This window comes from Astatotilapia calliptera, chromosome 3 (genome assembly GCF_964374335.1).
Source record: "Astatotilapia calliptera chromosome 3, fAstCal68.1, whole genome shotgun sequence".
NCBI classification, from domain to species: domain Eukaryota; kingdom Metazoa; phylum Chordata; class Actinopteri; order Cichliformes; family Cichlidae; genus Astatotilapia; species Astatotilapia calliptera.
The window spans coordinates 57,771,722-57,785,528 of NC_137424.1; the positions used below are offsets into that span (position 1 = coordinate 57,771,722).

The following is a 13,807-nucleotide window of genomic DNA, read 5'->3' on the forward strand; positions in this document are numbered from 1 at the left end:
CAGCAAGAGTACATTCATGTAGTTGTAAAAAGCATGATAATACATTAAGTAATCCAATGTATTCCGTTACGTTACTCAGAGTAACGTAACGGAATACATTTTGGGGCATGTATTCAGTAATCTGTAGTCAAATACATTTTAAAAGTAACCTTCCCAACACTGATTACTTTTGCATTACTCTGTAAAATGACATATTACACGAGCATGTGCAAAAGAAAACTGTCTCTCTTACTTTGCTGTAGATTGCGCAGACAAATGTAGTTTCTTAAACATTAGAATCACTAGAAGTGTAATTAAATAAATAATCGTATTCTGTGATTTCTGTCATATAGATGATGACAGACGCTTGTCAACAGAGAATTATTTTAAAATGTATGTGAAATGGACTATTATGATTGGTCAGAATAAGCCCATGAAAATATAACAAACGTTACTTTTTTTATATAGGAGGAGAGCATATTTTGTCTTTTTTTCCATTTCAATATATGTTTTTTAATTAATTTAAACTAGAACCTAATGCTATGCCAGCGTTTACCTTTGGCTGAGAGTGTAGAACTGATGCTTGTGATGATGTTGTAGAACTAGAAATTATAAATGTCAACCAAACTTTGTGGGTTGTGATCAAAAACCAAAGCCAACTGAATCCAAAAACAGTTGGAACCCTGTGTTCTGTTGATCGTAATTACTGATCGCCTGGTGTAGTAAGGAACTTTGTTTAAAATTGTGCTGGGCTTATCTGAATCATTGTTTCACAGAACAGCATCTACAACATGTAGCGATAACAAAATTGGCCAGCAGGTGTCCCCGTGGAGCTGGTTTCATGAAGTAATTTTGCTAATCACTAACAACCAGAAACCACAGAAAGTCAATGACATTTAGCAACTTCTAGCAACTAGCTCAAATAAGCGCAGGGGCAGCTACACTAACTCTGTCTCATGAAACACTGCCACCTAGTGGTTACATTTTCAATAAAAACGAGCACATTCTGTGTACAAATAGTTCCTCTAAGACTGTTTTCTCTCTCTCTTTTTTTTAACAAAAGAAAACACCCAGACTTTTTCCTCAACACACATATTTATTTCAGTATCGAACAAAAAACTGGAACACGTCTTCAATTCTGGATACGTTAGCAGAGCCATTACAACTACAGTCGCTGCCAAACTGATCCAACTCTGGAGTCCAGCCACAGGATCATCCAAACCACACTTATCATAAAACATAAAACTATGCACCCATACTCAAGGACTGACCAGATTAAGGTCACAAATGTGAAAAGATTGTAAGAGTCAAAACATCAGTTTCTACATTTATTTAAATCAGTGCAGCGATTTGACTTCTGGTTAGTGAGCTCTACCACCCACACACTGCTACGACTCAAAGCTGTCTCACACTTTGGAAGCATGAATATTTCAAGCATTATGAATTTTTCTTATGTGTCTCTTTAAGTGTGTGCTCCGATTGAATTTCTTTCCACAGGTACTACAAGAATACGGCTTCTCACCTGTGTGAGTTCTTACGTGAGCTTGCAGTGTCCAGTTCTGACCGAATGTTTTATTACAGGTACTACAAGAATACGGCTTCTCACCTGTGTGAGTTCTTGTATGTGTTTTCAGTGCTGATTTCCGACAGAAACTTTTCCCACAGGTGCTGCAAGAAAACGGCTTCTCACCTGTGTGAGTTCTTATGTGAGCTTCTAGTGCTGACTTTGAAACTAATTCCTTCCCACAGGTGCTACAAGGATGTGATTTCTTACCTGTGTGAAGTTTCAAGAACTGACAGAAGTTTGTCCTACAGGTCCAACAACAACAACATGATTTTTTACGTGTGTGAACTCTCCGATGTGTAGTCAGATCGGACTCAGAGTTGAACATTTTTCCACAATTGTCACATGTTAGAACATTTGTCTTTGTTTCAGTTTTACTCTGACTGTCTGATGCAGGAGTGTCGTCTACTCTCTGATCGTGACCTGTTTTATCTTCTTGGCTCTCTGTTTCAGGAGAGCTGTGAGAAAGGAGCTGCTCACTGTTTAGTTTTTGTTCAGTCTCCTGCTTCAGTCCAAGCTGCTCTCCCTCCTGACTGCTGCAGAGCTCCTCCTGTTCCTCTTTAATGTGTAGAGGCTCTGGGTCCTCCTGGTCACAGACCTGCTGCTGTGTGGGGTCTGAAGAGACAAATAGAGAAAAATGATAGAAAAACGGGTGAAAATATTTTGTAAACTCTGAATATTCTCATTACTTTCACATTTCTCTGTGAAAATGACCTGAAATCCATTTTCTACTAATTTGCCACACACCAACACAAATCCCTATCCTAATAAGGACACACATATGATCTTTCTCTTAGTATTAAGGTATGAACACAAAGCCGAAAACACAAATTAAAAATGAAAACCAATAGAAAGAGACTTTAAAGTGGTCGTCATAGTGATTTTACTTTATAAACATGAACAGGTAGAAATGGAGGCTTCGGCCTGACTGCTCATCAGTTTGTTATCTGTTGAAGTTCAGGGTGTGGTTGCTGGGCTATTGTCTACAGTATAAAATATGTGCAAAGTATTTTAAAATATAGTGTAGTGGCAATTCCTTTTGTTTGACAAACCAAGCATCCCACAATTACAAATCCACAAGCTACTACTGCACTGAGATAATATTTTGTACGCAGGCAAAAGCAGTCCACTATCCATACTTGAAAGTTGCGTTTTTATGGCTTATTCGTCCAGTTTGGCAAGCAATAGCAAGATTCATTTTTTATTACTTCCTGCTGCTGCTTCGCCTGCTCTGGTAAAAAAAAAACAAAAAAAAAAACAAAAAAAAAAACTTAGGCCAGTGCATGCTGGTCCAATACCAGTCTCTATATTTATACAAACAAATGGCCCTACAGCTCTTACTGACTGACTTAACAAGGTAAACACCAAAACCACACCAAACATTAAAACAAATATTAACCTACAAATAAAACTTGTGAATAAACCCCAAAATATAAGTCAACTAACAACAAACTTTAAACAAATTTTAAAATGAAAAAAATAAAGAACAAATAGCTCCAACATATAAGATACGGTACTGTACACACATACAGACTCAAGTCAGTTTCTTTGACTTATACCAAGTGGAGGTTTAATGTTACATGTTAAGAGAAAAGAGATGCATTCATGCTGATTGGACTTTTAATTCTTTCTGTGCTTCTAAAAAGGAAAAAAAAACCTGTAACCTGTGATTAGGATCCTACATGAGTCATATTCATTTTAATAATATAAAAGCAATAATAATTTTACATACCTATTCTATCCAACTTTAACTCTGGTTTCCAGATGGTCTCCAGCAGTGTGAGTCGCTCTTCATCAGTCCAGACAATAATGCCTTCAGCCTCCTGCTTCAGTCCAAGCTGCTCTCCCTCCTGACTGCTGCAGAGCTCCTCCTGTTCCTCTTTAATCTGTGGAGGCTCTGGGTCCTCCTGGTCCAGACTGGAGTTCCTCTCCTGGTTACAGACCTGCTGCTCATCTAGACCCTCCTCTTCCTCACAGACATGTTGTTGTGGGGGGTCTTGAGGAGAAAAGAAACACAATAAAAAGGTCATTAATGTGATGAACAGTAACAGAAAACACTATTTTTAAAAAGCACTTTGTGCGTTTGGCAGCCATCCTAAAAGGTTGCCCCCTTTAGTGGCCTCCACAGGAGATCATCTGCCTGCACCACACCATCTCTAGCACGCTCCGCTTTCACACTAACTCTCTGCATGTCCTCCTTCAGCACAGCCATGAACCTCCTCTGTGGTCTTTCCTCCTCTCTTACTGCCTCCTAACAGGTCATCCACTTCAGAGAAGTCTGGTAACAACTTTTAAAGTTAAATGTGTATTGTATATCTGAGATCTACCTTTATCTTTACTGCTCTGTCTCAGTGCTTGGAGAGGAAAACTGACACTCGATGAACTCAACAGTGGAATCTGTTCGACAAACACTTTAAATAAATGAATCAAAATATGTCAATCAAAAAAGGAGCTTTCGTTAACTATATTTAAATTTAACTGCAGAAAACTTCGGTCAACATATTTAATCATTTATTGAAATCTGGTTTTGTGCAATGATATAAACTAGTTTAGATTTATTCTGGATATTCTCACCACGGCTGAGGGTAGTGTTATTCCAAACAGCACAACACCTAATCTAGCAGTGACCATGGACCTGCACCAGTCCAACATAGTCCATCAGGGTGGCTGTAGCTCAGGTGGCAGAGCAGGTCAGCCACTAATCAGAAGGTCGGTGGTTCGATCCCAGGCTGCCTCCTGGCTGCATGCTGCAAATATCCTTGGGCAAGATACTAACCCCATGTTTGCCTACTGGTGGCGGTCAGAGGGCCCGGTGTGCGCCTGTGTCCGGCAGCCTCGCCTCTGTCAGTGCGCCCCAGGGCAGCTGTGGCTACAATGTGGCTATCGCCAGTGTGTGAATGGGTGAATGACTGAATGTAGTGTAAAGCGCTTTGGGGTCCTATGGACTAGAAAAGCGCTATACAAATGCAGGCCATTTACCATCACTGGACACTGACCCACAGCACTGATAAATACCCACTTTAACTTCTTCTAGTAAAGTCAGTCACACTGAAGAATCTGAGCTTGAACAGCACAGAGTTAAAAACATGTCCATACCTATGATGTGTGAGTTTCTGTCGGGTTTCCGGCTGATATCCAGCAGTCTGTGCTGACGGTTGATCTCCTCCTCATACTGGACGATGGTTTTTTGAACCTCTGAGAAGATTTCTTCACAAACAGCAGTTAGTCTCTCCTTGATGAACTCTCTCAGATACTGAGCTGAACTCATTGCTGCTGAGGCTGGGGCTGGGCGGATCGATACAAATGATACAGACATATTGGTATAAGACCCACACTAACGTGAAGGGATCAATACTTTAGTTTGTGTTTCTCACAAATACGGGCCATTCAAGTCTGTCAGGTTTATATTGTTGATTGTCATTTATGCTTAGAAAAATAAAACCATATATGCTTAGAGGTGAATAATTGATTGTGTAGTGATAGGATGTGTGATCCTTAGTAGTTTGCAAAGACTGTGTGTCTTCCAGAGTGTTCTGGCATTCACACTCAGATCCTGGAGTCACAAGAAGAGCTCGTACCTTCTTTTATTGTTTTATGGTATAGCAAACACAAGTACATCTGTTTTAGTCTAGGTGCCTTTTGTTTAGATGAACTGCTGGACTGCAGGTTTAGGGAAGTCGTTCACAGGGTCACATCTTGATTTAGCTAGTAGGCCATCACTGTTTCCCTCATCAGATCGGTTGGTTTTTGAGCTGTTCTTTACTCAAGTGAACTGGCTTCACGCTTCTAAATAAATTACAGTACAATGTTTCTAAATCTCACTGCAACTGCTGCGTCACAATAATCTGTCCTGCTTCATAAATCTGTCCCATAGCTTATATAGTAACACATATCTTATTTTCCTATATCTACTTGTTGTAATTCAGTGGAACTTATTTCCTTCATCCATCAATTACCCCAGCTGAAGTAAAAATATTAATAACAATAACAATGAGCTGATTCCACATGATGTTTGTCATGTTTTCCTGTCTATGCTGAGCTCGTTATCACTTCAGCCACTTTATCACCACCTTGTCACTTTTTCCACCACATTGTCATTCTACCTACTGCTTGAACACTTTGCCCAAACTGCACCTCCTTTCCATTTACTAGACTCAGTCGTGAGTCTTTACCTTGCTGAACCACATCCCTACAAACACTCATCAGAGAGCCGTTCCTCAGTATTATATCACTCTTAACCTCCCTGCATGCTTATTTATCGCCGTTGTAGCTGAAACTGGTTCCACTCACCGAGCCGAAGACTTTTTCTTCTGGAGACAGTTTTTTAACCTCGACTTAAATCCGTCCTCGTGTCTCGTTGTCACGGTTACATTGCGCTCACTGTCCGTTTCATCCACATTACAGATTTACTTTCACTGTTTTGTTTTGTTTTTGTATTTTCCCCTCTTGTTTGACCTTTTTTTCACCCCCGCTCTTCTCTCCCGCCATCGACTTCTGTTCTTATTTCACTTCCTGAAACGTCACGTCGCTCTGCTGTTTCCGGTCCCTTCGCAGACCTGCCGGTCAAACCTCTCGTGGACCCTCCCCCCTCCTCTGCTGTTGTGTGTGTGTGTGTGTGTGTGTGTGTGTGTGTGTGTGTGTGTGTGTGTGTGTGTGTGTGTGTGTGTGTGTTTTCGCCTCTTGTTGAACTTTTTTCACCACCGCTCTTTCTCCCGCCATCGACTTCTGTTCTTATTTCACTTCCTGATACCTCTCTCTCTCTCTCTCTCTCTCTCTCACACACACACACACACACACACACACACACACACACACACACACACACAGACTTGTCACCCTTGTGACTCAAGGTAAATTGATGTATTCTAATAATGTAATTGTAGAAAACTGTCCCATCATTTGAATACCGCAGACCTGCGGACACAACAGTGGAGGTTCAAACATAGCTGGGTCAACCAAACACTGGAAACATCTAGAGTATTAGAAAGGACAGAAAAACGTAAATTCCAACTTGTATAAACTTTTGTTGCTTGAAACGATTAAAATACTGCTCTTATTTTAGGTGTTACATTATGTCCCTAGTAGCACAAGTGCAAAACCTTCCCGCCATTTTGGTTTCAGTTTCCCTTTTGAACCCTCCATTGTACCATGTAGACACACACAGAGTTAATATGTTCACAATTTATATATTGGCATCACAAACATAATTCATTCATTTATTCATTACGATACCTCACAGAGTGTCGTTATAATCACTCTGCCTGTTTTACATTTATTGTCCACTTGATGGCACAAAAGAGCAAATAAAGCATCGTAAAGCTTCAGTCCATGAACGAAGCAAATAGATAAAAGCTTCAATGCTCCATGGAGCTTTATCTTTCCACCACTAGAGAGTGCAAATTACAATGTATACAAGACAAATATAGTGGAAATGAAATAAAGTTGAAATAATTAGAATCAATACATTAAAATATATTCAGTAAAATACTTTGACTGCAAAAATGTAACACATTAGATGCACACTGGCCCTTTCCATGCTCTATTTTAACAGTGCTGGCCTTTGTGAGATCCATGTTATTTAAGCACAGCGGCTTAATGTTAAGTGAAATGTGTGTCAAATGTGTGTCAATGTTTGTCACGTATCATGTATGAAGAACTCACTTTGAAGCTTTGAAATATGTTCAGATTCAGATTTCTTTAAAATAATAATAATTATTATTTTGATTGCTGCTGAGACATTTAAAGAATATAAATACCAGTATAAATTAAACTCACATTATCAGCCATAATAACGAATTTCATCACAATATTTCACTCACAATGCTATGTTATTGCTATTAGTTTTTAACATTTTGCAATATGAGCATATTGCTATTTATCACATTTATTTCCAGCTGCAAATTATGTCCTTAAATCTAAATGTTGTCAGTATCTGTTTTGTGCACTAAGATAAAGTTCCCTCACTTGAGTTGTTTTTTTGTTTTTGCTGGAAAATTTGATTATTAAGCTGTCGATAATATCTGCTGTCAGTCTAAAATCTGCCTACAGTTGGGGTCATTTTAGCAAATACTTGTATTATCTATCAATTAACTTTGCTAACACATAAAAAATCACATATATGTTGCTGTATAAGAATATAACAAGAATTCAAATAGATGGTCAGTAAAGTGTCATTCAGTTGGCAATCTATCGCCATTTAAAAATTAGACGGCAACTATTTTCAAACTTTTAACAATCTCTTTGACAATGACTACAGTCATTTCTTTTGTACATGCTAGGAAATTACGGTCCTATTTTTACTCGTGTGGCTGACCCATGTGTTTGGTCTGAATTTGGTCTGACTGGACCTATTCGCACCATCTTAGCTACTGTATACCGCCCCCCTGAACCTGTCTTCCTCAGTGATCTCATCTCTCACTCTGTCCTTCTAAGCAGACTTTCCTCTCTCAGCATCTCTGACATCCATCCATCCTCCCTCCCACTTTCTTCTTTTACAGAATGCCTGACTTAAAATCCTGGTTCAGCTCTAATTTTCTTAAGCTAAATGAGGATAAAACTGAAATCCTCCTTATTGGCACTAAATTCAACCTTTTGAATGCAAATCATTTCTATCTGCTTATTGATAACTCCACAGTTTTCCTTTCTCCTCAGGTTAAGAGCCTTGGTGTCATCCTAGACAGTTCACTTTCCTTTAAATCTCACATCAATAATCTCGTTCTGCCTATTTCCATCTACGCAATATCAACAGATTACGTCCTTCTCTTTCCACCCAGTCTACATCCATTCTTGTCCTAGTCTAATTACCTCCCGCATTGACTACTGTAATTTTCTCTTCCAGGGTCTTCCTCCAAAATCCCCCCATAAGCTTCAACTGGTTCAAAATTCACTAAACTTCACTGGGTCCTTCCGGATAATATACAAACTTCTTCTGCTCACCGTCAAGGCCCTTCATAACCTTGCTCCTCCTTACCTCTCTGACCTGTTAAGCACTACCTCTTCTGCCCGTTCACTTCGATCTTCTTTTTCTATCCAGCTTTCTGTGTCTTCTTATGGCCTCACCACCACGGGAAGCAGAGCTTTTAGTTGCTCTGCTCCCAGGCTGTGGAACTCTCTGCCCCCAGATATAAGAAACATTGGTTTGCTCCCCCAGTTTAAATCAAGACTCAAAACCCATCTGTTCAAATCTGCATATTCACTGTGAACCCACTGTTTGTTCATTTTATCTTGTGCTTTTGTGTTTATTGCTCTTCTTTTGTCAACGTTGTGTTATGTGTTTTATTCTAGCATTATTATTATCATCATCATCAACAACAACAACAACAACAACAACAACAACAACAATAATAATAAACTGTATTATTTATTTGATTGTTTGCTATGAGCTAACGCTAGTCCACACTCCAAGCCACTTGGTGGCGGTAATGCGCCACGTCGTTGTTTGCTAACCGCCAAGAAACGACGACGACGAAGTTAAACGAGGCGAAAACCACAATAAGAGCAAAATGAAATCTGTAATGTGGAGAAAATGGACAGTGTAACCGTGACAACGAGACACGAAGAGGGACGTAAAGTATAAAAAAATGGCCCAAGAAGAAAAACTCTTCGGCTCGGTGAGTGGAACCAGATTTAGCAACAACAGCGATAAATACGCCTGTAGGGAGATGAAGAGTGCTAAAATACTGAGAAACGGCTCTCTGACGAGTGTTTGTAGAGATGTGTTTCAACAAGATAAAGACACACGACTCAGTCAAATAAGCGTTAATGGACTCCACAGTCTGCTGCCTGACAACAAAAGAGCGTCTGTGGGGTTTTATCCGGAGTACCTGAAATAGAAAAAAGAAAACAGAAACGGGGACAAAAGTTCTGTTTTAAAATGCATATTATAGCGAGAAATGTGACGGCTTGTCTGTTGTTATTATGTTTGATGAGCCAAGTAAGATGTGGATAAATTAGCTATGAGATTAGGCCTCCCCCCACCACGGAGATGCTGTAAGTATCAAAGCAGCTCAGATTACTTGTTTCTTTCTTATTAAAGAGAATGACAAAAGTTTCACTGTGAGGACGTGATTTAAAGATGAAAAATGTCTAAATTGCACATATCATGTCCTGAGTAAAGGACTGGCAGTTTTATGTTGGGGTGTCTGTTGATTCTCACTTGTCTTGGAAACATTGGTTAGGAAAACAATCAAATCAGTAAAACGCATATTACTGGATGCAACAGTTTGCTAGAATTGGAAGGAATTTGTCAGGCCAATTGTGTAATTGATTGATTCAAAGATTTTCTTTTTTCCTTTTCACTGCTTTACCCTTGTCTGCACAGGTGATGAAAATGGATCTGTGTTTGCCAAATGCCATTAAGATCTGAAGAAGAAGAGAGGTGCTGTTTGATGAAGCGGACTTAAGTTAAAGGAGAGACACAAACTAAAGTATTGATACCATCACGTTAATGTGGATCTGATACCATCGTCTGTATCACTTCTATCATTCTGACATGCAGTCAACATGTGGTGATGTGTAAGAGCTGACAGGCTCCATTCACATTTTGAGATCAGAGATCAGACTAGTTTCAGTTATAAGGAAGAGAAACTCACACAGTCACTGACACTGAGAGGAGAAATGGCACAGAAAGGAGTTCAGCTGGACCGAGAAACCTTCTCTTGTTCCATCTGTTTGGATCTACTGATAAATCCGGTGACTATTCCCTGTGGACACAGCTACTGCAGGAACTGTATTAAAACCCACTTTGATGAAGAGGACAGGAAGGGAATCCACAGCTGCCCTCAGTGTAGGAAGACGTTCACACCGAGGCCTGTCCTGGAGAAAAACACCATGTTAGCAGCTTTAGTGGAGCAGCTGAAGAAGACTGGACTCCAAGCTGCTCCAGCTGATCACTGCTATGCTGGACCTGAAGATGTGGCCTGTGATGTCTGCACTGGGAGGAAGCTGAAAGCCATCAAGTCCTGTTTAGTCTGTCTGGCCTCTTACTGTGAGAAACACCTCCAACCTCACTATGATGCAGCTCCGTTAAAGAAACACAAGCTGGTGGCCCCCTCCAAGAAGCTCCAGGAGAACATCTGCTCTCGTCATGATGAGGTGATGAAGATTTTCTGTCGTACTGATCAGCAGAGTATCTGTTATCTCTGCTTGATGGATGAACATAAAGGCCATGAAACAGTCCCAGCTGCAGCAGAAAGGACTGAGAAGCAGAAGGAGCTCGAGGTGAGACGACTAAACATCCAGCAGAGAATCCAGGAGCGAGAGAAAGATGTGAAGCTGCTTCAACAGGAGGTGGAGGCCATCAATGGCTCTGCTGATAAAACACTGGAGGACAGTGAGAAGATGTTCACTGAGCTGATCCGTCTCCTCCAGAAAAGAAGCTCTGATGTGAAGCAGCAGGTCAGATCCCAGCAGGAAACTGAAGTGAGTCGAGTCAAAGAGCTTCAGGAGAAGCTGGAGCAGGAGATCGCTGAGCTGAAGAGGAAAGACGGCGAGCTGGAGCAGCTCTCACACACAGAGGATCACAACCAGTTTCTACACAACTACCCCTCACTGTCAGCACTCAGTGAGTCTACACACTCATCCAGCATCAATATTCGTCCTCTGAGCTACTTTGAGGATGTGACAGCAGCTGTGTCAGAGACCAGAGATAAACTACAGGACATTCTGAGAGAGGAATGGACAAACATCTCACTGACAGTCACTGAAGAGGATGTTTTACTGTCACCAGCAGAGCCAAAGACCAGAGCTGGATTCTTAAAATGTTCACGTGAAATCACACTGGATCCAAACACAACTCACACACATCTGTTATTATCTGAAGGGAACAGAAAAGTAACATTTATGAAGCAACAACAGTCTTATTCTGATCATCCAGACAGATTCACAGGATGTTATCAAGTCCTGAGTAGAGAGAGTCTGACTGGACGTTGTTACTGGGAGGTGGAGTGGGGATGGGGAGGAGTTTGTATAGCAGTCACATACAAGAACATCGGCAGAGTAGGGAGAGTGAATGAATGTTTCTTTGGACGCAACGACAAATCTTGGGCATTATATTGGTACACAGACAATAATAAATTTCGCCATAACAATGTCCAAACTCACCTCTCAGGTCCTCCGTCCACCAGAGTAGGAGTGTACCTGGATCACAGAGCAGGTATTCTGTCTTTCTACAGCGTCTCTGAAACTATGACTCTCCTCCACAGAGTCCAGACCACATTCACTCAGCCGCTCTATGCTGGACTTTTTCTTTATGGACTTGGAGCCACTGCAGAGTTGATTAAAGTCAAATAGAGAAGACAGGTTCATGTTGATCCCTGACCATTATATGTACTTGTGTAGTTTCTAAATGAGGCTTTACATTTTAGAAGCTGAGAAGTTCAGTGGTCCATTGATGTGTGAAAATAATGTTGGACTGATTCAAACTTTTGTTACGACTGTTGTCGTAATTTTAATATTCAAATCTGAGTGTGCAGGTGCCTCTCCATGATTGGTGCATCCAGTGGGACTGTTCGTACCGATTGGCTAATGACCAGGAGGCAGCATATAAGAAGACACCCCCCTGGACGGCCAGTCATTCATCCTCGGCCCATCCCAACTGGCAGACTGTGTGTTTACTGTATAGTAATGTTTGTTTAATGCAGGAGCATGTACGGGTGGACCGCCTTTTTGTTTGATCACAGTTTTCTCCTGTTTTTGTTAGTTAGGGAGGTAAGTCGTTGTGGTTTGGTTTAATTCTTTTGAATAGGTAAGTTTGATTTATCCCTGAGATAGGCTCCCTTCTGTTTGTTATTTTGTCCTTAGGTTCGAAGTTATAATAATCTCCCTTCCTTTGTTTCTAAATTCACTCATTGTAAATAAATCACTGTCAAAAAGTATTAATTGCGTGATGTGCTGCTTTGGATCAGATGGGGATGGATCACTCTTATGTTATGGTCTTGCCACGCCTAGACAGACCATAACACTGTACTAACATTTATATACCTTATATATCATCAATATAAATCTGAATTTGTTCTTATGGCTGATAATCATGTGAGTTTACATTATACTACTCTTCATATTCAGCATGTTTGAAATCTGTCATCAGTCTGGTTAGTGGTTTTATTCTGTAGTTGCTGTAGTGGGTTGTCAAATTCTACTTGCTTCAAACGGCACATTTATAGGAAACAAGGAGATATGATGTATGACTTACCTTTGTTCTCGTCCTGGTTGCAAATAGAGTGCAAGTGTCAACCAAGAAAGGACAGTCGTGTCTCATCCTTTAACCAGCCACGACCTGCCCGTAAGTACACCTCTCCACTCACAACAATATTACATGGGACAAATGCATCCCATCCTGTACAGGCAGCACAACCCATCATAACAGCTAAGGCAGCATGTGCATATTGCTGCTCACCTGAACACCACATTAGCAAGTGCCCTGAGTTTATTAACTAGACAAAGAATGAGAAAATAAACTGAATAAAGGGAAACAAACGGTGCTGGCATTGTGCTAGAACTCATCAGGCTGCAAAGTGCGATCTGGGAAAAGACTGCTACCTGCATGGGACAACATCTACAGATCCTGTGTGAGGTGATTCAGAGACCTAGAACTGAAGTTAATCCTGTAGGGAGGATGTTGTACTTTGATAGACCGAGTGACTGTCCTACTTTACTGTTAAAAGTTGTGAAAGTGCTCCTGCGTAATGGCAAAAAACCCCTGGAAACATGCAGTACTTGATGATGGCTTCCAACGTATCATGCTTCTGACATTAGCAGCTCAGCATCTCCACCTAACTGGGAAAGCTAAAAATTATCACTCAGAACAGTCAATCAAGAAGTTGAAACCATTCAGAGACTTAGACTTAGAGCTTTTTATTGTCATTGTGCGGTTTCTTGCACAGCGAAATTGGGTAGCTGAACCACAAAGGTGCTAAAGTAAGAAGAAGAGAAACCAATATACAACAAAGGCGGAAAATAAATAATTAAATAAATAGAATAAAATAAAAAACTTTGTATATTTATACATATGTGAGTGGAACTATATACATGGTGTGGACCAAAATAATTGCACATGAGCCAAAAATATTGCACATAGATGATCAACAGCAGTGTCAGGGTGGATGTGTTGGGGAAGTCTGTACACACTCTTAGTTTGCATTAAGAGTTCTGAGAGCCCACGGGAAGAAGCTGTTCTTTAGTCTGTTGGTTTTGCACCTGATCGAGCTGAGCCCTTTTCCAGAGGGCAGGATGTTGAAGAGGTGGTGGTTAGGATGGAGGTGGTCC

The 13,807-nt window shown here is 40.6% G+C and overlaps 2 protein-coding genes across 4 annotated transcripts; one reads left to right on the forward strand and one right to left on the reverse strand.

Annotated features, from left to right (window-relative positions):
* Positions 1-1,055: 1,055 nt before the first annotated feature.
* Positions 1,056-6,133, reverse strand: LOC113017279 (uncharacterized). 3 transcript variants are annotated; one of them, XM_080298663.1, is made up of 4 exons: positions 5,834-6,133; positions 4,640-4,822; positions 3,276-3,539; positions 1,056-2,158 (listed from the first exon to the last, which is right to left on the reverse strand). In XM_080298663.1, exons 2-4 carry the CDS (start codon positions 4,809-4,811, stop codon positions 1,410-1,412), a joined length of 1,185 nt encoding a protein of 394 aa, XP_080154789.1. In that variant the 5' UTR covers positions 4,812-4,822; positions 5,834-6,133; the 3' UTR covers positions 1,056-1,409. The 3 variants fall into 3 exon arrangements, with proteins under 3 accessions (XP_080154789.1, XP_080154788.1, XP_080154790.1); XM_080298662.1 differs by having other exon boundaries at positions 4,640-4,828; XM_080298664.1 differs by lacking the exon at positions 1,056-2,158 and adding an exon at positions 2,779-3,181 and having other exon boundaries at positions 4,640-4,828.
* A 2,840-nt stretch (positions 6,134-8,973) lies between these two features.
* On the forward strand, positions 8,974-12,417 carry LOC113017231 (tripartite motif-containing protein 16-like). The gene is made up of 2 exons (XM_026160387.2): positions 8,974-9,153; positions 9,864-12,417. Exon 2 carries the CDS (start codon positions 10,160-10,162, stop codon positions 11,831-11,833), a length of 1,674 nt encoding a protein of 557 aa, XP_026016172.2. The 5' UTR covers positions 8,974-9,153; positions 9,864-10,159; the 3' UTR covers positions 11,834-12,417.
* The last annotated feature ends 1,390 nt before the right edge of the window (positions 12,418-13,807 follow it).

What these genes read in the sequence shown, in the direction of transcription:
- LOC113017231 (XM_026160387.2), top strand. Translation starts at nt 10,160, where the DNA reads ATGGCACAGAAAGGAGTTCAGCTGGACCGAGAAACCTTCTCTTGTTCC.
- LOC113017279 (XM_080298663.1), bottom strand. Translation starts at nt 4,811, where the DNA reads ATGAGTTCAGCTCAGTATCTGAGAGAGTTCATCAAGGAGAGACTAACT. An exon ending in CAGAAACTCACACATCATAG is followed by an intron (nt 3,540 to 4,639) that starts GTATGGACATGT and finishes TTTCTCCTCAAG; the next exon opens with ACCCCCCACAACAACATGTC. An exon ending in GTTAAAGTTGGATAGAATAG is followed by an intron (nt 2,159 to 3,275) that starts GTATGTAAAATT and finishes TTGTCTCTTCAG; the next exon opens with ACCCCACACAGCAGCAGGTC.